This window comes from Ornithodoros turicata, chromosome 9 (genome assembly GCF_037126465.1).
Source record: "Ornithodoros turicata isolate Travis chromosome 9, ASM3712646v1, whole genome shotgun sequence".
In the NCBI taxonomy this organism is placed as follows: domain Eukaryota; kingdom Metazoa; phylum Arthropoda; class Arachnida; order Ixodida; family Argasidae; genus Ornithodoros; species Ornithodoros turicata.
The window spans coordinates 33608830-33634565 of NC_088209.1; the positions used below are offsets into that span (position 1 = coordinate 33608830).

Sequence of the window (25736 nt, forward strand, 5' to 3'; positions counted from 1 at the left end):
CAACGAAACGCCACGACCTACCAGATGGCTCGCTTAGTTGCCTTCGTTTTTAATAGATGGCGCGCGATTCGCCTCAAAGTTGGCGGGTCTTGGGAGTCCGCAAGTTTTTCTTGGCGCAGCAATCTTCGAAATTTCTGAAAAAATGCTCAACGTACAGCAGAGTTGTTACGTATTTGAAGTATCCGAGTTACGAGCTTTCAGAAGAGTACATAGTTACTACAGATTTGCATTACAGTTTTCTTGATCACATCACCATCACGCTTTACAGTTCCTTTAATGAACAGTTGAGTGATAAATGTCTGGGGCTGAAGAATGTGAAAATCTGTCGTGGCGACATACGTTTTTATGCTGTTTTGCGATTTTAAATTAGCTATGAAAGTAGCAAATCTAAAATGGTACAATAGTTCCTTGCAGATTTTTATGTCTAAAATCCGCAAAGGATATAAGGAAGGATATGAGGAAGTTGTTGCTGCAATTGGTTCCTTTTCGTTTTCAGGACCTGCTCCTGTTGGAAGAACAGGAGGTAAGGATATCTGAAGTGGGCTCACGAAATGTGAATTTTATCTTCCACATAACTAATTCATAATTTTAACAGTTCCTGTTTAACTAGCAATAATGCTACTTAGAAGGAGAGGAAAATGATCTGTTACAACGTCGAATACCGTTTCAGGGCTCCGTAAACTTCAAATTTGGCATACTCTACGCCGAAGCCGGACAGGCAACGGACGACGAAATGTTCAGTAACGGTGAGTACATGCAGGCATTCTCCCAGTATTCATCTAGTATTTAGTACGTGCTTAATTTTAACATCTGATGATTTCAAATGCTCACCATCTTTGATAAAAATATTGTTTAGCCCAACTCTTTTAAATGTAACCATGGTCACGACGCCTTCCTTGTTCCATCACTGTAAGAAAAAAATAAGCAGTAAAACGGGAGTAATTGCAGCTTCTGGTCCCCTACATTGCAATTACTCCCCATTTTAGTCCCCTACTTTGCAATTACTCCCTATTTTAGTCCCCTAACCCCGAAATTTAGTCCCCAGGACTGCAAATAGTCACTGAACTTCGCAAATGATCGCCAGAATGCAACAGACTACGTAAATACGTGTTCTCCGTGAATTTGATGGAATAAGGCTGCGTAACTTAGCCAACTTAGCAATTTTCCATCCACACAGAGGAAAAAATAGTTAGAGGTTCTTTCTATGCGAAATTGTGCGCTATGCGTGTCGCAAGATTGTATGTAACTGGACATATCACGGTTGACAGTTTAATTCAAAGTACCTTCATTCATGCACACGAATTATGTACCTAGGACTATTAGAACAGAGCGTGAATGAGGTCCCCACTCTGTGACATTTATTTAGTGCCGTGCAGTTACTCCCCGAACTGACAATTTCTTTGTGGCAATGCATTTATTCCCTAAAAGGATTAAAATTACTCCTTTTTTTTTCTTAGAGTGCATGAGGCCATCTGACATAGAACTAAGTTTCCATCTTGGCTTGCAGAGACTGGGAGCCGAGAATTCGACAGGTTTATCAACCTCTTAGGCGAGAAGGTCCGGCTCAAAGGATGGGACAAATACAGAGGAGGCCTCGATGTCAAAGGTGTGAATCATGTTCACGTTCATGTGACTTCTCTTTGTTAGCCAAGCACAGTTCTTATCAGTGGGTGTGTTTCTCACTAAGGTGATATGACGGGTAGACACTCGATGTACACAATATACGAGGGTCATGAGATTATCTTCCACGTGTCCACATTGTTGCCATACTCCAAAGATAACAAGCAACAGGTGAGCATTTTTAATTTATTTGGCCTCTCGTTGCCCTTGTGTAACTCTTATTTCTTCTTCTGGTTCAGGTTGAAAGGAAGCGGCATATAGGAAACGACATTGTGAATATTATTTTTCTAAACGGAAGCTATGAGGATCACTGCAACTTCAAGCCATCTATGATCAAGTCTCAGTTCACTCGTATCCTTTTCTGACCATGTTATTTTCGTTTATCTTATTCAGAGCTGTACATAACATGAACGCGATGAACAAAATATGTAATATCTTTAGCTGCAGAAAGAACTGGAACTGTAGCTGTGGTCCTCGAGGCGAAACCGAAGTTTATAATGCTCTACACATATTTTTATTCGCGATGTTTTAATTTTCGCGAATTTCGTGACCGCTAAAAGATCGCGAAAAATTGTGCTCGCGAATACAGCCTAGCGATTCTCCCGCGAAATAAAACAGGCTCTGGAATCGTGAAATTAGATACTCGCGAATAACTTCGCAAATAATAACTGAATGCGCGATTCGCGAAAATTAATACATCGCGAATAAAAATAAGTTTACAGTAAGTTACAGTCATTTTAACGCCGAAGCGAATAGTTGTGTGTCCGAACCGGATACACATTAAGCACATGTACGGACATATATGTAAAGTGCGAGTGTTTTTATGCACATGGCACTCGCAGCCGTGCCCCAGTTATGCTCATCTCCGCTGCAATGTTTCCATTGTTGTTTTTGCCTTGACCGGTTCGAAGATATTTTCGCCGTAATATCCTACATCCGGGAAGAGGATGCGTACAGGTAGGAAGGGTAGCACGTTGCATGAGGTCCACATTCCAAATGAGCGATCTTTTACAGACTTTCTGTCTTCTCTGAGGAATCCGTTCCGCTTTTTGGTCCAACCTTGCCTTGTCCTCCGGTGTTCCACAACCACCAGGAGTTCAGGGAGTTCCTTCTCGTCAAGCGTAAGTACCTCTCGTAACCAATTGGCATTTAGTTGCACTAATGAATCAGACGTAACCTGAAGGAACTGTTTAAGCCTTTTCGCGTACAAGGTGTGCTACACGTACGCAGGGTGCAATTTCAGCGTGATTGTTGAATTTGCTAATGGATATGTGGTTCACGGCGAATAATTGGACCTCTGTATGCAACAAGGGGATACGTCCAAAAATCCCGAACCGAGAAAAGGGGCCTGATCTCATTGTCCGTCCCATTGACACACATGCATTTCCCGTTTCTTACCCTCCGGTAGCGGGCCAATAAATTGCTATATTTTTCTTTGGCAGATACATACTGGTATGTAGATGGCATTGCAGCAAAAATAGTAAAAAGAGTATGAGTCGACCTACCCCCTTATTGTATACAGAGGTTCAATTAACCTTGGACCATGATGACCATTTTAGAAGAGGAACTACGAGGAACGGTCCTATGCAATGCCCGGATCTTGTGATAAGATGAGATAAGTTTAACTGGGTTATGGTGTATTGGAGCTGGTCCTGATGAGACAAACTCAATACCGCATCATTCATTATTTTTGTGTGTGATTTTCTAGAATCTCTGAATAGGGCATCCTATAGAGTGACCACGCTTGCTAGCTTCTGATACGTTACCAACGTTAAGATTAAAAGCCTTTTAACGTCATCATGCCTTAGAAATGAAGTTCGGAATTACCGCACACTTTTACTCTGACGTGCCGCGCTTTGCACAGAATTCATCGCGAAGGCCTCAGAGATTACCTTAGACATAGATTAGGAAGAAAAAAAGTGTAAACGTTGTAACTTTCACCAGCCAAGCGAAGCCAGCAGCGAAGGCCTCAGCTGCCTAAATAGTACATAGACTGCCCGAAACGCTCCTACTTCAGTTCAATTCATACGCGCTTAGTGTACGTAGCCACTTCACATTTTCATGAAAACTGCAAAGAAATGCTGAACTCTCGAATGTTCACTTTCAAACACTCGCCAATCCTACCTCGAAATTGGATTTCGGTCCCCCTCGCCTTCCAAAACGCCGGAAACCGCGATCTGCTTCTAAATATCCAAGAAAAAGAACTTCCCTCTTCTATAGAGTAACGGAGAGATTTTTTTTTTCCTTCTTGTTAGAAAAATAATATATAGAAACGGTGTTGTGGTTTCTCTTCTATCTTCACCGTCTCTTCTTTCTTTCTTTTGGTCGCCTAATCGTCTCGTCGAGTGCATTTTCTCCGGCAAATGACGTTTTCTCGGGATTCAATACCATAAAGTCCATTAGTGACACATTAGTTTTATTACTTTTTGCGTATTCCTTTTCTTTTAACTGGGCACGTGGCAGTCGTAGTGTCTTTTTTTTTTTTTTTTCTTAATGACTCCCACTCGCGATAGAAATTTGTGTTTTAGAAAATGAGAACTAAGCACTCGAAAAATGTTACAAGCCATTTGCGTCCTAAGGGACGATAAGCCGAGTGATTTTGGGACTTGAGTCTTTCGAGGTGGATTAGCGCGCAAATGGAAAATACCACAACGTCAAGTAAGTACTGTAACGAGGTCATCTAAAAATTAAAAAGAAACAACGGAATAATGTCGTTCTTTCCATTTGGCTGATGCTTATATACGTAACTTACGGGCACATGCGAACGCTTTTATCTGAATTCCTCTACCGGTGCAGCCAGATGCTAGACCAAGCAAAAACATTATTTTGATCAACAAAGCTTGTCTAACAAAATTTTGATGATGATGTTGATGATGATTGGTGTGTTCCATCGCCACAGGTGATACTTTACTCCATTACCAGACGTGAATGTTAGAGCTTCGTTAAAGGGACACTCAATTGCAAAGATCCTCATCGCGCGATGCCGTTCAGCAATACAGGAGGAACATTCGTCGGTTCGTTGGTTATACTGGGTGTTTGCTCTAACGTGTCCAGAAATTTTATTTAAAGCGAGCGATAAAAGAGAAACGAGCGCTACTTTTCAGCTACTTGACTAAGAAACAGGTGCTACTAGTGAAGCAGTACCTGTTTCTTACTGAAGTAGCAGAAAAGTACCACTTGCTTTTCTTTTATCACTCGCTTTACCTGTAATTTCTGGACACGTTAGAGCAAACACCCTGTATAAGTGTGCGAAAGAGGCCGCAATCTACGCCTTTCCTGTTCTCTCTTACTCGAGAGGCGCGACAATGGGCGCGTTAAGTTGGTGCTTCGTGAACGTTCCCTCTTTCCCGGGATCTAAAGTAACTTCCGGTGTACGTTCCCGGGTGCACCCTGCGCGCCCCTTGTATCATGCTAGGGAAAAGCGGTACCGCTTTTGGCTCTATATGTGGCGCGCACGCGCATGCTCCCCTGCTTCCGGATGGGCTCAAAAAAGCACCGTTAAGTGGAGACACCAAGGGTACGTTCCCATGAGAACCCGGGAAAGAGCGCTCAAGAGCCTGTTTAACGCGCCCAATACAGTGCGGCCTCCCATTGGATTGGATTGGATTGGATTGGATTGGATTGCATATCTGCAAACGATTTCCCGTGATGATAGGATACCCTACCCGAACCGCTGTGTCGCGCATCTCGAGAAGGAAAGAAGGAAAGCGTGAAATTGTGGTTCCCTTCGTTCCCTTCGGCTTTGATCACTAATGACGCGACGGATGAATCTCCCTTTTGCATTGCTGTCAAAGTAACGGCATATTTTGTTCAGCGGAAATAAATTTTTGCACTTCAGTGCTCCTTTAACACCTCTACGATGTAGACGGCCCTCTGTTTACAAACATGTGACGTCACGAGAAGATCGGTTCGAGGTTATATTTTCCTGTGGTGGGCAAGAAGCGGGAAGAACGCGTCGTCTGATAAGGGTGCTAGGCGATACTGATAGGTCATATTAGCGCGGCGGCGTTACGTAATCGATGACGTAGGGACTCAGGTCGTCTGTAGACGAGCCTCTGTTTACGAATATGTGACGTCACGAGAAGGCTGCTGCGAGGTTATATTTTCCTGTGGTAGGCAAGAAGCGGGAAAAAACCCTCGGTTGATAGGCTGATAAAGCTGATAGTGCCCACCGGCATGCTTTGCGCGGCGGCCTTACGTAATCAATGACGTTATGCCTCAAGTCGTCTGTACCTTAAAAATAGGAGTCGCTAAATGTCGCCGTGATGTCTTCTTTTTTTCTCTTTCTTCTAATACTGCCTTTTACATTTACTTCTTACTTATTTACTTCTTGCTTACTTCTTTACTTCTTTACTTCTTGCTTACTTCTTACTTATTTACGTCTTACTTCTCTTTTCTTCTTTCTAATAATAGTACTTTTTACATCATAGATGTCCTTCGGTCCACTGAGACCAAAAAACCAAAATCGTTGAAAGCCAAATGAAATTTTTCCTCAGTTGTTTGCTTTCATTGATTGTGGGCGTTAGAAGCTTACGTGTTTGCGTCGCCCGTGTATGAAGCCTGCCTGGGCTAATTCATGTTGTTTTCGTTGTGGAAAGCCGTTTAAATATTGAACCTATCACATTGCTCGCTCATTCCAGAAGAGACCACCTACCCCCATCCGTTTCAAGGTTGCTCGACAAACAACACGTCGTTTCGTTTATTCATTCTGAGCTCGTTTTTTCTCTCTCTCTCTCTGGAAACTTCATTCAGAAAAAATACGCGGACAGGCTGACGAAAACACCGCTGCAGAATACTTCGCAAAGCGCATGTCGTAGAGGTTCTTTTTCTCTCCCAGTATCCATTGAAGGAGGGGCCACCGAATAACGGAACAACGACGGCGGTTAATTAACCCCGGAAATTAACTTGATTAACTTCGCTGCCTTCATTTGAGAGCTAGATGCTGCGCTTTATTTCTAACGAGATGCTCATTAGATACGTCGCTAATCTATCTTTACAGTCATCAACGGCGAGAAAGCTGCCTTCAACACACCCATATTTGCCCAAAAGAGAGAAAGGACTTTGGACATGCTCATAAAGGACCTCTACAATGAGCACATGGCTGACAGTAGAGGGGTAAGGAAGACTTTTTCTCTTTTTCTCTTTCTCTCTCACGTGTGTTGGAAAGCTTAACACTCGGTATACCTCGCAGACGATGCTCAATCGCCGGGCGTTCAGCGACGTTCTACCTGAGACACCACGAGGTTCTCGGAGGAAAGAAGAGGCGAGGCAGGTGGAATTCGTCCGCATTGGACAGGTGGGATTACGCCTAAAACATCTAACACCTGAACAAAGAAGCGTTCGTTATAGCCCAGCACTAATAGTAATGTGAAAACTGAGTCGAATACGAAGTGAATAGTTGCATAAGCTGTCGGGACTCGATAACAAACAAGGAAACCCGCGCCTGATAAGCTGGCGCTGCAGGGAAGGGCAGCGACGGTTTTGATGTTCGAGAGCAGAAAGGTGGGGTGTTTGCGTTCCTGCGAAAGGGATATAAGCGTACTGCACATCTGGGAAGGGACTCTCTTTTCTTTTTTATTCTTCACTTTTTCTCTTTTCTTTTTTTTTTCTGTTTTGTCAAGTTGAAGGAAAGACTGACGAGAGCTGAGCTTTAAATAATAACCTGAATAAACTTTGTTTTTGTGCACTTGCCTTAGAGGGTTGTAGTGAGACGTTTTCACTCAACCGGCTCGCGAACGATTTCGAAGAGGGCCAATGCGACGAGGGTGTGACACTGAGTAGGATCTTCTGATTGGGCACCGGCAGAACCGTTCGCGGTTTTAGTTTTATACTACAGCGTAATAGTTTTATAGCTCAGCTATACATATAGCTCATATATACTGAGCTATTTATATAGATATAGCTCAGTTTTATACTGCAGCATAAGCGCAGGCAAGCTGGTGAATAAATTATATTGTTGAAGAAGCCTGAGCTTGGGCTCTACAGGATGAACAACAGAGACACACATGGCGAGCTCCCATGTTTGTCGTTTTTCCTAGTGCTCAAGCTCAGGCTTCTTCAACTGTTGAATTGTTTAATACCCACCCTCTCTACTGGCGTTATGGAATTTCTGAATGCAGCTTCAGAGGTATTCGAATATAGTATCTGGTGTTGATCGCTTCCATACCAGACTATAAAATTCAATACAAATATATACACTACAATTATTCACTTCGTTATTCGAAAGGTCCGTACGTTGACACATCCATTAATATTTAGAGGTATGCGCGGGTGCGGCTACATCCGCGAATCCGCGCGACGTCCGGGTGTGCGGATAAAAACCTAACGAGCCGTGAGATCCGCAAATAAGCATTAGTGTCCATCGCGGGATAACGCTCTCCTCAGCAGCCAGTGACATCGCGTGTGGGTCGGCGGTGACTGACTTTGGCTACTTTCGGAACAATAAGGAATAGCAAGCCGTCTTTTATGGCTGCTTCTCCCGCCAAAATAAATAGATCCTTCCAATTGGCGTCCATAATATTATACATCGCCACAACGTTATCCGCACTCGGCACTACGTATCTTAGTTTGTAATGAAGCATGATCATTTGAGTTGAGCTTCGTAACGTGCTTTATGTCACGTGCATCATTCTTGGGCAGATGTTGGGGTACAGTGGCTGTGCGCAGTGCACTAGGAAATGCCGAGTTTTGTAGCACTATTTTGCTGAGATAGGTAGAACGGTAGCTGGCCAAGAGACAGCGTGAAAAATTGTTGTCGAAGCCTTCGTCAACCGAAGAGCAAAAAAAAAAAAAAGTTTGCTATCAGGCGATTTCACTCATACATTCGGCTGTTGATATAGCCCCTTTATATAGATACGCTTAGGAAATAAGCGTCGTACTAGAAACACGTCCTAGAAAAGTGAAGACAAGAAGACGAAAACACGCAGCTAACGCGCTATCAACAAAAGCGCTTTTAGCGGGCTGCAGCACCAACAAGATGCAGTCAGACAGTTTAAGTTAGGTTAGGTTTAAATTAGGAGATAGGAGATAACGTATATATATTTTCGGCTTTTAAAAAAATTACGTTTTTTTTATTAATGTTTTCATTTACAATAATGCTCCTTCCTGTTCTCTTTCTCAATCGGTTTCGCTTGCCTAAACTTTTCTGGGTCGTTGCTTCGTTTTCCTGTTCCATTCCGCTTCATACTATCAATGTCTATATTCATTGAACTCTCGTCTCGGACTTTGCCATCTCTCCGCTTAATACTTCACGCCCGTGTGCAGCGATCTTAAAAGACCAAGAATTAAAAAAGCCACACGTGCTCCAAATCCATGTTCGTCCCGGAACAAAATCCTTGCGAAGTGTAAGTCTATCCACATACGCTCCGCGTCTCCCAACCATTCTAAGCTATAGCAGAGAACCTTTATTTAAACGAATACACGGGCTGTAAGCTCGGCTCTTCGTGTGCCCCCTTCTTCTATCGTGTTCGGCATTGTGATCTGTTTCTCTCTTTTCGCGATAAAGTGCCCGTACTATTTGTTCTTGGAATGTGTTTGCTTAGAAAATCCGCTTTGGAGAAAGAGAACTTTCTTGTCCTTTATCTTTCTTACTACAGATTTCGAGCAGCAAGGCGGCAGTGTGTATGCTGGTCACGTCTGCTATCATATATGTGACATTCCGGCTGACACGATAGAGTGTTTTCATTTCGTGGTTTCCTGCATGTGCTGCGTATTGCATTTCGGCCTCTCTGCGCTCTTTGTCCGTTGGCATAATTGCACGCTTGTGACTTCGTTTTCATAGCGAACTTCGTGCCGAGTGTCTTTCCTGTAGGACCGTCAAAGAATATTCGATAGTATAATGCGTACGTGGATTTCCTGTTTGGAAGAAACCCTGCATTCTTGAACCGTGTACGAAAATTCGGACTGTTTTAAAGCGCAACGTGAGATGCCGTTCTTGCGTCAGTTCAACGTGCAAGTTCAATTCCCGCATGCAACGTTTCACGTTATAATGTTACAAAATAGAGTGGGTTTCCCTGCACTTCCGCTCCATTAGCAGAGAGCTGAAAAGAAGCCTATAGTTAAGGTTGAACATCAGACCACTTATTCAACGCTATATGTGTAGCGTTTATATCTATGGCGTCACTCGAAGGGAGAGCGCCACTGTCGCTAGCGGAGTTGCCGCCGCGCATCCCTCATCGCATTCACCGTTCTTTCGAAACCAAACTTGGCTGGACGTACGTCATGGTGGCGGTCTCGCCTTTGCGAAGCTAGTGCCCTCTGGAGGGAACGACGCCACTGAACAAACCGCTTTGTAGTGGCGGCAGCGACACACATAATGGGAGGAGAATTAGGAAAACGACACGTAGTTTGTCTTGTCGGTCGGCCATGCAGAAACGGGATGGTTATCCCACTTACGTTTGCAAGGACGCTGTTGGTTCATGTTCAGAAGTGACGGCGAAAAAAAAAAATATTTGTGATGCCTATCACGTGACCATGTGTGTCCATGAGCATGGTATTCAAAAAAAAATTAATGTCTTCACTTGTGAGTTACGAACGTAATGAACGTAATGAGCCGCCGCAAAGTGCGACACGTACACTCTTAAAAATGAACTTCACCGCATAGCACGCTCCTAGCCAACCATCACCTCGAATGATATCGTTATCTGCCCTGATTTGTTGAAAACGGAAGGCGTACGCCTTTTCTGTGACAATTATGAACAGCATAAGTGTCACAGAAAAGGCGTACGCCTCCCGTTTCCAACAAATCAGGACAGATAACGGTATCATTCGAGGTGATGGTTGGCTAGGAGCGTGCGATGCGGTGAAGTTCATTTTTAAGAGTGTAGGAACAACGAGACACCAACTGGCATTGTGTCACCTGTAAAGGGTACTCTGCCACAGTATGCGTCTTCCTGCAGTGAAGCACGCTTTACTTCTTCCATTATGACGCTGTATTTTGACGACTTTTTCACGTTCTCTCCACCGTGCTGTGGGAAACAGCAAGTTTTGGGGGAGCGATTAAAGGATGACTGTTTCTCAAACTCCTTTTCAGGCTCTGAAACTAGACACCATAGTAAAAGGAGATGCTCCTACCAGCTTAGCCACGACGAGTCTTTTCAAGCGTGAAGTAAGATGCCTTTTATGATGCCTTTCTCATTGTCGCCTCGTCGCTTGTTTCCCACTAATAAATCTACTATTTCCAGCCCTGGGAGCCTCAATGTTTCTATCCAGACTTTCCGTACGAAATTGTCTGCGGAGATTCTTGGGGTGCGTTTGTACTTCCGCCGTTTCACAAACATTACATTTCGCACTTAATGTTTTTTTTATTATTATTTGAATTGTTAAATTGTTTTACTGTTCGCATTAATTATTTTATGTGTTTTACTCTGCCCGCCGCGCCTCACCTCACGTGATGCAGGTGACAACAAGCTGATCCTGGGAACAGAGTCGGGAACGTATCTGGTTGAAGAAGGTCTTGCCCACAGGCTAGTGCTGGACAAGACAGTTCCAGTGAGACAGATCAGCGTTGTTGAAGCTCACGGCATACTATTATTCAGGACAGACAGAGGTACGTGATCTGTCTGTACATCACAGATGGTGACGTGTTTCATTTCAACAGTGCGTTAACGATTCGCACGGTGTTTCCTTTCGATTTACAGGAAGAGACAGCAGAATACATGTATTCCGGCTAACTGACTTTGAAGGTGAAGCCAACAATGGCGTTCGAAACAGATCTGATCTCAGGGAGCATAAACTGGAGCGCACGAAAGGTATGTCAGGTCTATTTTAATTATGAGTTACCAGCCCGACCGAGTTTTACCCCCCCCCCCTTTTTTTTTAGGCACGTGAGGTTACGTCACCTTGGCAAATTGTTCCGCATATACCTACCTTCCGCTTTTATATGTACCGTAATTCGCGTTTTCTATGATATTCCTGTCCGTTTGCAAAACAAAGGCTTCCTATTTTTAAAGACTATATGCGCGCGCTGACGATGTTGAAATAACTATCTCCTGGCTGAAGCATATGACTCCGAACTACTGTTCTGAGAGTCACTGCGCTCGAAATCGACATATTTCCATTTATTCGAACTTTCTCCTGATAGCTGGAAGTGAACCCGCACGTGCGTGGAGGAGCTAGCGGGAGAATCTCCCCATCGGCTCGCGTGACGTGCTCGCGAGGACGATCACGTGATCACTCTTCCACGCCACCTCCCCATGTATTCTCCTCAGCGTGACGCAAAAAATTCTGCTGCAAGACCAGTGGAACATCCCAACAGTCATCATCATCATCATCAAAATAAAGTTGTGAAGTTGTTGCAACAGGAGCGAACGTGACCAGGCGCAAAGGGAACGCCCACATGTCGTCACACTGACGTCGCGCATACGCCATTGTGCGCGCGAATTCCAAACCTCTTGCGGATTCCAGTTATTTATAATGCCGATAATAAATTGTAGCTCGAATTAGCGAAGTGACGGCGAAGAAGAATATTTGTGACCCTATCACGTGACCTAGAGAAAAGTGAGAAAGGGACTCGGCAAATCAAGGGAATCAACTACCCGCGTGAAGAAATATCAATGGATTTCATGCTTAGAGAGCAAATTCTCCCTTTAAGCACTTTCTGCTTTCACGAGTGCCTTCAATGTGAATTTTCTGTGTTTCCCCTGCTGCATATTCACTGGGCCCTCACGAATGTGCACAGGCTGTCACATCTATGGAATAAGCCGTCCCGGAGGCAGTCACCTTCGCATGGTCGTGGCCGTAGGCCGGAAGCTGCTGGTTTTGCAGTGGCGGCATTCGGCCGCTTGGACCACGTGGTGCGCCGCTTCCGACACGGACACGGTTGACGGTTTTCAGTTTGTTCGGGTAAATAGCAATTGATTGACTTGATTTGATTTTAAGAAAATATAAAATGGAGATTTTGGCTTCACTAGTGTGAAGCCAATAGGGATAATAGCCATAGCAATAGCCAATAATAGCAAGAAGTATCCGCTGTTACGTCCGCATTTGGTGTGATTTAGCACCACGACCTACTGTATCATAGCGACCATGTCATATGGACCCCTTCCCAGCGCCGCATTTGGAGGCTAGCGGTGGCGCTGCTCATCGGCCCGGTTATTACTTTCTCAATTTCTACGATACTTTGTACTTCAGCTTACCTTAGCATTTTACAAGCTGTGGTTGCCCCACGGGATATACTTCTTTCTAAAGTTTATTATCATCATCATTCTACGCGTTTTCATAAGAGCTGTTGTTATCGTCTGCTACGGTAGCCATACGTCCTCATCCGCGTTCAAAACAACGAGGTAGAGATACATAGAGCGCGCAACCGCCCGGCGTTTACCTCTCGCACTCCTTCGTTCAAGGCAAAAACGGACGAAGAGTGAACCGAAGGACCAATGAAACGCGAGTGGGTTCAAGCGGCCGTGGGACGCGCACGCTCGAGCCAGTGCAACTTTTTCTGCGCTAAAGCAACCAGCTGAGTTCGCTATAAAGCCGGTTCCTTAAATCGCTGGCGGCATTACGGAACCAATGAACGCCACGGAAGTTCGAAGCGTACGCGCGGAAAGACTTACACCGCACGAGTCCCCAATGTCCGCCATTTGCGAACAAGGCAAGGTGAGGCCAACATGGCGCCATCCAGTGTGGCTTCAAATTTGGATGCCGGTTTATTTCTCTATTTCCCTCTCTCTCTCTCTCTCTCTCTCTCTCTCTCTCTCTCTCTCTCTCATTGGTTCAAAATTCAAATTTCCATTGTCCAATCACGATGTAGATCTCGCGCGGCCGATGTGCAGCGATCCTATAGCGGACCGTGTGGACGGGCTCTTGACATAGGGGTTGCCGATTATGACGTGGTCGCTATAATCTAGTAGATTGTGGTTTTGCACTGACAAATATCGTTTCTGTGTACGCTAGGAGATAATGGTTGCGGAAGCTCCGGTGGTCGTGACCCTCGTGGACAGCCCTTCTGCCTGCGGCGACAACCACATCTGTGTGGGATACCGGCATCAATTCGACCTCGTTAACGAGAAGACTGGCGAATCGAGTAGGCTGCACGCTGTCGATGCCGCCAAAGTGCATCTCGTGGCGGCGGTCGATATCTACGAAGACGACGAGGCAGAGCTTCTCCTATGCTACAATCGTACGCTATACACTACCGCCTCTATTTACATGTGCATGAACGAAAAATTGACATTTACGCGGCACACATACTACACATACAGGGACTGATTCAGTATAATACCCTTTGGGGAATAAAGGCCTTTCCGATAAATGACCTTTGACAACCCTGTCAGACGACAGCATAAAAGACCTTTTTTAAAATCTCCCTTTACGCCCAACGGAGCTCCCCAGCGGCGCTCCCCAACGGCGCTCCCCAACGGCCTTTACGATTCAAACCGGAGTACTCTCGACAACAGCACCCGACCACATGGCTTCTCACAACGCTCAAGTGCGCTCATAGCCACAGTTGCTTCGCGATGCTAACACGCAACAACGCTCAAGTGAAATATGAAAGAAACATTTAAACGTGACAAAAGGAGTCCGGATCTAAATTATAACCACGGTGGCAAGGTTCTGGTAAGATGACAACTGTAGTGCGGGAGGCACAGAAGGAAACAATGAACTAGATGGCGTCAGAAGCCGGCAACAAGGTGCTCCTTAACGGCTCGTCTGAGAGGAGCTACTCCATAGAGGTCATTTCAAATTGGAACGGCCTTTGATGTTAACTATCATTTAGAATACCGTCTGAGAGGTGCATTAGACGTGTTTTCCGACAGCGTCCCCTTTCAGTTTGCCTACCTTAACCCCCCCCCCCCCCTTCCCTGCAATCTGAAATAAGCAAGCAAGTGACATTTAACATGGTTCGTAACCCCGTTTCATTCATGAGGCAGACGTATGGGCCCGGCCTGATCTCTTTGTGTGACTTCAGCGAACCTATGAGCAGTCGTAAGCTCCCGTTGGCTACTAAAAATTCGTCTGCCACTGCTACGGCGCTTCGGCCGAGCCGGGCAAAGTCACGGGTCATCTGATTGGCCCTCGCGTCGGGACCGTGAACGTCACGAAGTGACGTGCGCTTCTCTCGTTCACCTGCACACTCTTTGAAAGATTGGAGGGTTTCTAGAGGGTGTGTAGGTCAGAGGCATCTCTCACGCGCTGCAGGTCAGCTACCTTCGTCGTTCCTTTGCAAGAGCTCATGTTATTGGTTGCCCAACACGCCGTAACCAAAACACGAAAACTTCATACAGGGGCATTTCACAGCTCGTTTATAGCTAACCACGTCCCTAAGCTTGCTCAGTGCCGCATTGTTATTCTGAAGGCCCAAAGTTTTCATATTCAGGTGCATTTGTACACTGTGGAAATTATGAGAAATTATATGCTCACGTTTTTCATCCTCTCTCTCTCTAGACACAACACATTTTCAAAAGCTGAGCGATGAGAATACGACAGAGTTCGATTTCCAATGGAATGCGATTCCAGAGAATATCGGTGAGTACTGCAAATGCGCGGCTACAAAAAAATGAATCCCTTAAATCCCGTTTCTTCCTGTCACTAGTGTGCGTGTTCCCGTACATCATGGCATTCACGTATGACAGCATAGAAATCCGCCTCATCATCAACGGCAACCTAGTGCACAACATGGTGATGCCAAAACTGAAGCTCATTACCTCCAAGGTACGGCACATTCCTTTTCCCCCCTTCCTTTTCCCTCTCCCTTTTCCCCCTCCTTTTCCCCCTTCTTTTCCCTCTCCTATTATCTCCTACCTTTCCCCCTTCCTTTCCCCTTACTTTTCCCCCTTCCTTTTTCCCGCCTTCCTTTTTTCCACTTCCAGTGATGTGTGTAACGTTAGAGTCAATGTTTCAGAGCGACATTTTCTTCGTGAGCACAGCACCGGAATTTTTCCAAGTGCGCAAGGAACGGGTGAAGGAGGACCGGATGGAACGGGACCCCAGCGTATCTCCACCTTCCTCACCGCACTGTAAGAGTCGTGTGTCGTACTTTCAAACAACGGCAGGTTGTTGCAAATGGTCGTGCATAGACAATGGTTAGGTTAGGCGTGTAGTACCGTATTTTCCGGTGTATAACGCGCACCCCTAAAAACGGGCCGAATTTGAAAAAAAAAGTTCCATGTATAACGCGCACCGCAATGTTGCTACAAGCTTCTGTGCTGCCACCAGTGTACACAATAAACCAAGGCGGTGTATCATACATGCATATGCATTATTTGAAGCACATGTAGTCAAGGACGTTAAACTCCGATGCAACAGAGTCAGTGTAATATGGTATACTTCAGTCGCCTCTCTGCTTTCGGTATCGCGTCCCTTCTGAATCACGCAGGCCTTCTGAAATGAATTGCCATTTTGCCGGTTTTGTCAACTGACCCTAAGAGATTTGGGAGAAAGTCACGGCCCAGCCTGGAAGAGGCTAGAATTTGTACGTCACCGACCTGAGAAAGAACACTGCAGGAAAACATTTCCATGTATAACGCGCACCGTTAGATAACGTTCAGGAGCTCTTCAGAGCACTTTTTTACTGTATACCGCGCGCGTTATACACTGGAAAATACCGTAATAAAAATTAGGTTGGCTCCTACATCTACGGAGCGAGTTACTGCAAGTCACTTGCAGGAGCCAAAAAGTACAGAACTGTAGTTTAGACTTCATTAATTTTCCTTTGAATGACACTACATGTATCCATACACGTAGGTACAAAAGCTACAAATAACAAAAGACAAGAGAAAAAGAGGGAAAGCTAATTAATAAGAGGGAAAACGTGTAGTGCTCTTTCAGTGTTGAGTTTTCCCTCACATAATTGACGCACGCCCTCCATGGCCCCACATTTTTAGGTAAAAAGGTGCACTAATTATGCGAGCAAATAAGCTGGTGTATGTTGCTTAGAAAATATGCAGAATATGTTGAGCTCTTTTGCAGCTACTGGCAGCACGGGGTCGAACGACGGTGCGAAGCCACTTCGTATCTACCGCATTTCCTTCAGCTGCCTCACGGGCAATTCCCCCTGCGAACGGCGAGTGCCAACGCCTTCTCTCCCGTCGCCTCAGCCTCTGCTCACTGCCCCGTCTTTTGGATCCGCCTTCCTCTCACCTGGCTTTCAGGTAGCTAACACAATAATGCTCGAACTGCACGCTAATATATAACGCATGTTTCCGGTTAAGGCTGCAAAGTCGCCCTCGGTCCCTGTAAGCAGAGAGTCCCTGGTTTCCTCGCATTAAAGTGCCACTACGACCCCCCCCCCCTCCAAAAAAAAGAAACAAATATAGTTATTTTGACCGTCATTTTGACCATAGACACAGTATACGTCAAATATAAATGCCTTCAGTGAACGTTGTACGCTCCTACGAACTTCTGAACGAGTAGCTGAAGTCATCGGGAGCACTGGCGTCTCTCTTCTAGCAAAAGCGCGAACGTCTCCGCCCTTGCCCTACGTTGCAAGACTGCAGGCAGCTGTGATGAGGAGACGGAGTGTTGCTCGACGCGTTGCAGATTGCACACCCTTATAACGTCATACGTCCCACAATTAGAAACTAATTTTATGATACTTCCACTTCACATAGAGAAACAATATTTTGGGAGACTACAATGTGAGACACGGAGATTGTAGTGGCATAAGTTCCAAGGTAAATGTAAACAAGGAAACATAAAATGTAAACAAGTAGCGAATGCGAGAATAAAATCGCACATCTGACGCAGCGACCCTGTCCTTTGCGTTGCGCGAGGAAACCTGGCTGTTGGTAGCAGAACTATAAAAGTAAACAAAATAATTTACGCGAAACGAATAAACCTACATGTACACTGTAAATTCCGTTAAGATTCTGAACGCACGAGACTTATTCCGGCAGTGTCACTTCAAACGGATTGTAGTTCGCTGTTAGTTGCATGAAAATAAAAACTCGTGACTTTCGAAAATTAATTTTTCACAAGGGATAACTCGGTTGATTGCCCTAAATTTCCCTCCCGTTAGTCTAACACCACTAACACCCTCGCCCTATTTGCCCTACATGCTTGCCCTCGAACAGGAGGGCAGTCGTCTTCGACCGGACCCTCGACCAAGCCGTAGCGCCACCGCATCGCCTGTTCCTCAAGCACCGCTTCTGTTGCCAAGCTGCCGGTCTGCTTCGCCCAAGCGCGGAGGGCTCCACAAGGACCACACACACTCTGCGAGCTCGGACTCGGGTCTGGGCAAGAGCGTAGGCTCTAGCCCACCGCCCAGTCCGCACAATAACCTGTAAAACATGTGTGCGCGCGCGCCTCGTTGTTGCGCCATCGTTTCTCTCCGACATGCAGAATGCGCCGGTCAAAGAAATGTGCTCATCTTAAATCGTTCAGCCATATACCACTGAAACTCTCGCAGAATTTCTACGCAGAGAAATGGGGTGTTCTTTACTTTACTTTACTTTCGTTTGTGACGTAAAGCGGGCTCGAAGTTAAAAGAAAAAATCATCTGCGTGCTCATAGGCCCACATGCACGAAAAGAGTAAGGAGGCTCGCGTGCAAGGTGAATGAAACGTAGTCGATGATGAAAATATATACCGGAAGTCTAAATGTCTTTTCGTATTGTCTTGGTGTGCATCACGTTGGCGTACGTTTTGGAATGCGAAAGTTTTGTTTTCGTGCCATCTGTTCCTTTTAATGCCATGCCCAAGTACAAATTAGAGCTTCTCCTGCTATATACGGTAGCTTTTTAAATGTTGGAGAGCAGTAATCTCAAGACCGCCGCGTTATTTATTTAATATAAAGGTGCTGAAACTATTTGGTTATCTTTCTTTTTCTTCTAACCCTGTACGCGTGTTCCTTAAGTGTCTGCGTCCATTCAAAAACTGATGCGCGTGGAAGACCTGTATAGCGCATTCCTTCACAATGGTTCCTTGTGCTGCAGTGCACGACTGATATTGCTCTTCCTCGGCTTCCCGCTTGTATTGAGTCACAGGACGGTGTCCCATATCGCAGTTTACGAATGGGTTAGTTCATTAAAAGAATATTATATCTACTAGACTTTGATCCTACATCATGTAGTAGCTAAGCAACAGGCTTTCTTTACAAGGATGGAACTTCCAGGAAGCGACTTTGATTGAACATGCTAGATTTAATACACGCTCTTTGTCTGTCCATGTTTATGATAGTTGTTTATCGTTCCTGACTGAAAGTTTGTTGTCAAGAGCCTTAATCTTCCTTCCCTGTGATGTACTTCCTGAACTCACTGCAACAAAGTGTTCTGGCTCCAAATACCTGTCAATGTCTGTGCTGCTTTTTGAGAATAGAGTTGTGTACTTCCTGGCTTAGTTTGCAACGGGGAAGAGTTGGAAACATGAATGCCTTATTGCCAACATATCAACCATCACAGCGTCAATCACGCCAATCTGACATTTTAATGCATAGTAGATAACGGTAGTGGTTAAAAAAAAAACGAGCCCGTCTGCACTGCATCGCTGTGTACTGTCCGCGATTATGTGGAACTGGTATCAGTGTTCATCAGTTTGAGTGGCATAGCTTCCTAGATAACATCCCACTACAGCCTTGCTTGCTAGCTCGATATGTGGTGAGAGTGGTCAGCCAAGTGTATGGCTTACTACTTCTAAACTTTGCCTGTTAAACCTACTTTGCAAAGAGAGACTCCTGCCTTCACACAACGGTAGCCCTTAGCCACCGGTTACGGGATAATAGTGAGTTTTAGTATGGTCATACGCTATCGCCTTTGCGTACGCAAGGGGTAGCGTTTTGTCCTGCTGCGCACGCGCAATACATCAACAGGGCATGCGCATTGCGCAGAACCACCACGCTATCCCTTACGTACGCAAAGGCGACAGTGTACGATATACTAAAACTCACTATTGACGTACGCGAACCCTCCCCCTCCCCGATTTTCGAGGTGGACCATACTTCCCTCTCCCTTTTTCCAATAGGGGAGGAATCTCGGCACGCAAATGTCGCTATGCGTATATGCACACAAATGTCGACGATTTTTCGTCTAGCTTAATAGCCCAATGTCGCCCTTCGACGCTTCGACTCTGATACCGCCGCTTTTTGCATATGCTTCGTGTCGTACCATCGCGGACAGTACACCGCGACAGTGACCAGAACAGGAGCAAACTGGTCCAACAATTACTGGCTCATTGAGCAAAATTTAGCAAAAAAAAAGTAATGGCTAGTAACAAAAAATATACAAAAAAACGGAGTACATAATTACTCTCGCATACAGCGAAAAAAAAAAAAGAAACAAGTGTTAGTACGTTATACGTTCAAAGATCACATGACGCGACGTAAAAGAGTAAATATTTTTTTCTCAACGCAGTTAGCCGTGTACTACGCTATGAAGTCGAATAGTGTTGGACCATTTTTCTCCGATTTGCGTACTTTCCATCGTATATTGAAAATCAGGCGTAGAACAGCAGGCTTTCTATAGATATCCGACCATCACCCACTGTCATAAGACATTTCCTCATGTCCCCGCACGTATATACACCATGTACACCCTCATATGCGGTATACACACACGCTACGATGTGTCAGACAGTATTATGCCCCATGGAAACTTTCCCACACACAGAGCTCCCATCGTTCATCAAAGCACGTCATTGTTGGTATCACCACGGCGGAATACAAGTTCCACCAGGTTTACCCTGCCTTCCAAATAGTCTCCCGTACGTTCATATTGGCAGCGCCATACTGTATGCGCAGAGAGGGAGAGAAACTGCGTTAGGAGAACATCGCTTTCGTATACAGTATGTATATATACCTTGGCACTCGGTCTTGCCTGCACGCCAAGGCACGGAAGAAACAAAGTTCAGACAGGTGCACTTCCACGAGTCTGTCTGCGTAATTCCTCGCGTGCCTCGTCAATCTTCTCCGCTTCCCTTTTCTGTTGTCGGCTGCTTAGGAAACATACGGTGCAAGTATGTAGATAAAGGAAGATGGGCGGTTGCAGTACGATAACACGGCTGTAGCAAGTCCAAGAGGTATAGCCAAATATTTTATCCCGTAAACGATGGGGAGGTACTGTAGCTGCATAACATTAATGTCCCAAGACCACGTTTCCTTTCGTTAAAGAATGCACTCAACCAAGCAACCAAGAATTTAGTTAAATTTTTGCAAATTTTAAAGGAGTTTTGCACAGTCCGAAAAACAGTGTGTCTGTTGTATGCATCTGATAAAGTCCCCGAAGGAGAACGACTCTGCAAATAATGCAAAAAACGACTTTCCTTTCTTTCCTTCTTCTTCCTTTCTTTCTTTTTTTGGAATAGCAAGCCGGGTCTTTGCCTGGCTAACCTTTCCTTTCTTTTTTCCTTAATAAACATACTCCCTCCGAGACTAGAGAACACGAAGTGACAGACACAACACGAAGTGTCAAACACAGCTGAAAACTTCACTTCACGGACCACAAGTATATACACACAGAGAGAAGGGAAAAGACACAGTTGAGGACAAAATAAGAGATCAATTCGGGAGAACGAGCAGTCTGCTTAAGAGCGGACCGAAAGTTACGGTTGGGTCACTGACACTGTGACCTCAACTGTTTGTTTTTCCTACTGTCTGTAGGTATATATTTATAGTCTGTGAAGTACAATTTTCAGCTGTGTTTGAGACTTCATGTTGTGTCTGTCCCTTCGTGTTCTCTAGTCGGGCTTTTAGATTCTGCGTCAACTTCACCAGCTCGCTTGCTTCTTAGCCATCTTTTCATTGACCATTTAGTAGACGCAAACATATTTTAAAACGATCCCCATGTGCATTCCCACCTTATGTAAAAACTCGCTGGCTTCTCCACTGTAAGTAACCTATTCTGTGACGTAATCGCTCATTTTCGAGCGAACGGAAGCTGCTGTCTTCGCATTCGGCCACATCCGGCTATTTGGCTCCGCTGCGACTGCGACTGCGCGACATTCTCCCGCGAAATGGCCTTGCAGCCCTGCTACCCTCACTTCCCCGGGCGACTGGCATTGAGGGATGACGTCATCATACACACGAAAACGGAGCTTCTCTTGCATCAGCGAAACGAAAACCGAACGGTTAAACGCAGTTAATTCCTGTGTTGTGTAACAAGCACAGAAAGCAATAGTGGCGGGCTATGAGCTTTGAGTTCACGCAAACATGATAGACCTTAGACAATAGAAGATAGACGGGTAGAAATCCACCGAACCGGTAAGGAAGTATGGAGGGAATTCGCCTCAGGACGGGAGCCGCCGATATTTCGAACAGTTCGAAATATCGGCGGCTCTCGTCCAGGGGCAAAATACCTTCACACAACGTTAGAAGAGTTAAGGTCTCTCTGTGCAGAACTCCTTTAAGCCAACGTAGAATTTCATTCTCTTTCATTGTGTCACCAGCAGAAAATAATTGCGAGTGTGTCCTAACGAAATACCCTAACGGCTTTATTTTCAAACGGCTGTATCCTGCATAAGAAGCAAATGGCGTTTATCGTATCACCACCTCCCGTGCGTGACCGTACGCCGTGACAAATGTGATGCCTCCATTCGTGAACCGGACCGACGCATAAACTTGTATCCGTTTCGAGGATGGTAAATCGCGCACTACGTCTGGGATAGACATGGAAAGTACTCGCTTTAATATTCTTTGCCCCCCACCCCTAGCGGGTTTCGAAAGCTGACCATGAAATATTTGCAATCTCACTTCATCACCAGCTATGCCCGGTTTATCAAATAATCAGCACACTCAGTTTATTTCGAGCACTTATCACATGTGACTAGCCGATTTCGAAAGAGCTTCCCGGATTTTCCTTAGTTTTATCTTACTCCTTTTCTTTCTTTTTTGTCAGCCGTTCTTGGCAACGGATGGCTGTTTCATGCTATCGATACAAGCACACAGCCCTACTGCTATGTAAACACATATGTGCATCTTATTTTGCTCTAACTACTAGAACCCAACAGAATGAAACTTTTTTTAGCACCCATTCTGCTTTGTCCTTTGCATGCTTAACTTGACGTAAAAATATTGCACATTACATTTGATTGTTGTGTCTTTTAAAAACCCCTCTCAGCCTCATTCCAAATCTATTTGACGGAATCACTATTATTTCAGTACAAAATGGCATCTCATAACCCAAGGTACTCCCAGAGAATCTTCATGAAATGCAATTTTTTACGATTTTTTCAGGAGACGTAACATGAAATATGCACATTACTACGTACCAAAGAACACTCTTTGCCAAGCAGTAGCATACCAATGAAAAGTATACTGGATGTTGCATATACACATAGCATGTGTGTGCTATGTAGGTTACCATGAATGTGAATGTCAACGTTCAAATGACCTGCTTCATTTCTTGCTATAGTAAAACATTTATACTTGCTCAAGTATATGCGTTTTAAGTGTGCGTGAACACAGACGGACACAATCCGAAAGTGGGTAAGAGTCTTCGTGGTGTTATGTGAATACACGATCCAACATGACGGCATAAGAAAGAAAGCTATGTTATCTATACATACATATATGTGTTATATAAATATATGTATATGCAGAGACCGAAGTTGTATATGCTTTATACTGTTGTATACAGGACGCTGATCCTCGGAGCTGTTGTCTAAATTAGTCCGTAGTATTTCGATATTGCTTGTACAGGAAAGTTCGACCCCCATTGTACAGTATTAACGGTGATTCCTCGACGAGCTGGTAGTACCTTTGAAGATAAGTAGAAAAACGTTATCGATGTTGAAAGTATTAGATAATGCTGCAGATCTCATTTTTGACAATATACCACGCTTTACATGAAAGCGAAGAAACCTTTAGAGTAGATCAAAAAAAGAAACACTCGTCATAGCAGAATTGTTGGTAAAGACGGAACGAAGTGAAACGGAACATGTACAGTTTCTTTTTCTTTTCTTCTTCTTTTTCTTTGGGTTGCTTTCATGTGTGCAATCGCTATGCATGTGTTTCGTTGGTTCGTTTCTTGGTCACCTGGGTTATTATTTGGTGCACATTTACCGCTGTGGCTATGGTGTATTTCATTGTGAACACAGTGTAATATGCATAAGAATAAAATACAAAATATTTATTTATTTTTGTATGTAGATATTACCATGTAAATATGAGAAACGTGTGTTATGTATATTGAAATATATACCCACGGCTATCATCATGTTGTTTTACATCCGGTACGTGTTAAAACGCACTTCCTATCCAAAGCAATGATATAGACCAACGCAGGAGTTGACATATTTGCTGATGCAGTGTGCATGGGAAGACAAACACCATGAAAGTTTTTGGAAATTGTTACTCTCAGCGCCTTCTCTCTTTTCTTTCTTTTTTCTTTTTTTTTTTTTTTTCAGTCCCCATTGAATGAAGCCTTTCCAGGGTCCCTAATGATCACTCTCACAGAGCTTCTCGTGCAACCTTTTGTTTCTTGATTGTTGTCATTGTACAGTGTTGAGTTTAAACCTGCTATAGTGTAATGTTAGCAATATTGACAAGGAGTGCCATGACATTTGGCAGTTACGCAAATTCGAGGTCTGGTGACCGCCGTGTGCTTCTGTGGAATGCGTTCCGTGGCTTTTAGTGTAAAACAGAGAGAAATAATTAAAAAAAAACTTGTTCAGTGTACCATGCTTTTTGTTGTTACTAAAAAAAACGGTGACATAAATGTGGTTTCAATTTATTCAGTGGTTCATGTGTCTTCGATATGTTCAGTACGTCGAAATGGGAAACAAAAAGAAAACACACACGATCAAGGACACACACACACATGACATGGTGGGTCATCGTTGTCAAGGAGCCAAGCGATGAGGGAATCAGAAACGTGATATTAAAACGGTTAGGAGCAATTAAGGTTTATTCGAACGAGAAATTTCGTGCAAGAGGCTGCACTTCTTCAGGTTGTTCAGTAGTGTGCCTCATCCGTGAGGCCTCCGTGAAGCAATATCCTGAACAAAAACAAAGAAAAAAGGGCAGAAACGCCGGTTCAAATTTCGCTTCCGTGGACTTAGCACTGAAAGAGACTATCGGTACAGGTGTGCGGCGGGTGCTGTTATACCCGTGGATCCGGGCGGATATCCGTGCTATATCGTGGTTTGCGGATAGAAATGTAACGTTTCGAAATCCACGCGGATATTCATTTTAGCCGCAAATAGGCATTAGTGTCTTAGTAGACGTCCCCCAGGTGGAGCCACAATTGACACAAAGAATCCAAAATGGTGTCGGAGTGCGTCATACTTTGCATTGCCATCCCTTTAACTGGCATTTTACTGGACAATTCTGGATGACCTAATGACCTTGGCTTGCATGCCGAAAAGTGAAAAACCTTTGTAAGATAACATTTGTTATGTGAACTTTTTACTGCTAATAGTCACTGCGGATGCGGTCGCGGATCTTACATGCGCGGGTACCGTACGAGTGCGGATATTATCTATCTTATCCGTGCTCACCTCTAACTATCGGTTGTGGCGATGCATCTGGGTAGTCCCAGGCCAAGTGGACTAAAATTACACTCTTTTAATTTTTTTAGCATGCCCTATAGAGTTCAGTAATTTACCACGAGCATCTATTCTCTTCGCACAAATCATGACGTCACCCACTAACGTGATCTCGACAACGGTAAGTGAGCGCTGCAGCGCCTCCAGATACGCACACGTTACGCTGAGCATTAGAATACGCATGGCACGCATATACCCAGCTAAGTTCAACCACGGCATAGCTTCCACTGTGAGCCCATTGGGTCCGCTGCCAGATTACAGCCGCCACATGTGGTCCGCAAGTGTAGCGGCACGAATGAACCGCACCAGAACTTGCAGTGCCCGTGCACGTTGCTCGAATGGTTTTTATTTGATTTTATTTTTTTTTTTTTTTTGCCGATACTTTCCTTCTTTCGCTTTTTTTTATTTTTCGGTTTGTCCAGTATTTTTTCTGTGACAGGGTTAAAGTGACACATAAAAAATAGTAGGATCAGACTGGCTGCAACAAGCAAGAACGCTTTCTTTTCATTACTTTTTTTTTTTTTCGCTACAAAGCAACTGTGGCTATGAGCAGAGTCCAGTCATGCAGAGAGGACAGCAAGAAGGGTAGGGGGTTAGTGTGCGTCCTTGGTCGACGTTATGAGACTGTACCGTCTGGTAAGTTTTGGACATTAGTCTAGAAGGTCTGCCAGAAAACCCAGGGAAAACCTCGGGCAGCACAGCCAA

The 25736-nt window shown here is 44.6% G+C and overlaps 1 protein-coding gene across 7 annotated transcripts in view; it reads left to right on the forward strand.

Moving 5' to 3' along the window:
• Positions 1–24217, forward strand: part of LOC135368686 (GTPase-activating Rap/Ran-GAP domain-like protein 3) — a 487058-nt gene extending 462841 nt beyond the window's left edge. For all 7 annotated transcript variants that reach the window (XM_064602133.1, XM_064602134.1, XM_064602135.1 and 4 more), the window contains 20 exons: positions 497–523; positions 671–746; positions 1508–1606; positions 1688–1791; positions 1860–1971; positions 2532–2577; positions 2635–2741; positions 6620–6735; positions 6812–6916; positions 10652–10726; positions 10803–10866; positions 11018–11167; positions 11259–11369; positions 12299–12462; positions 13513–13738; positions 15004–15084; positions 15152–15270; positions 15461–15575; positions 16528–16709; positions 17631–24217. In XM_064602133.1, coding sequence (XP_064458203.1) covers positions 497–523; positions 671–746; positions 1508–1606; positions 1688–1791; positions 1860–1971; positions 2532–2577; positions 2635–2741; positions 6620–6735; positions 6812–6916; positions 10652–10726; positions 10803–10866; positions 11018–11167; positions 11259–11369; positions 12299–12462; positions 13513–13738; positions 15004–15084; positions 15152–15270; positions 15461–15575; positions 16528–16709; positions 17631–17843 — 2292 coding nt within the window. In that variant the 3' untranslated portion in view covers positions 17844–24217. The remainder of the gene's footprint in view (positions 1–496; positions 524–670; positions 747–1507; positions 1607–1687; positions 1792–1859; positions 1972–2531; positions 2578–2634; positions 2742–6619; positions 6736–6811; positions 6917–10651; positions 10727–10802; positions 10867–11017; positions 11168–11258; positions 11370–12298; positions 12463–13512; positions 13739–15003; positions 15085–15151; positions 15271–15460; positions 15576–16527; positions 16710–17630) is intronic.
• Positions 24218–25736: the final 1519 nt, after the last annotated feature.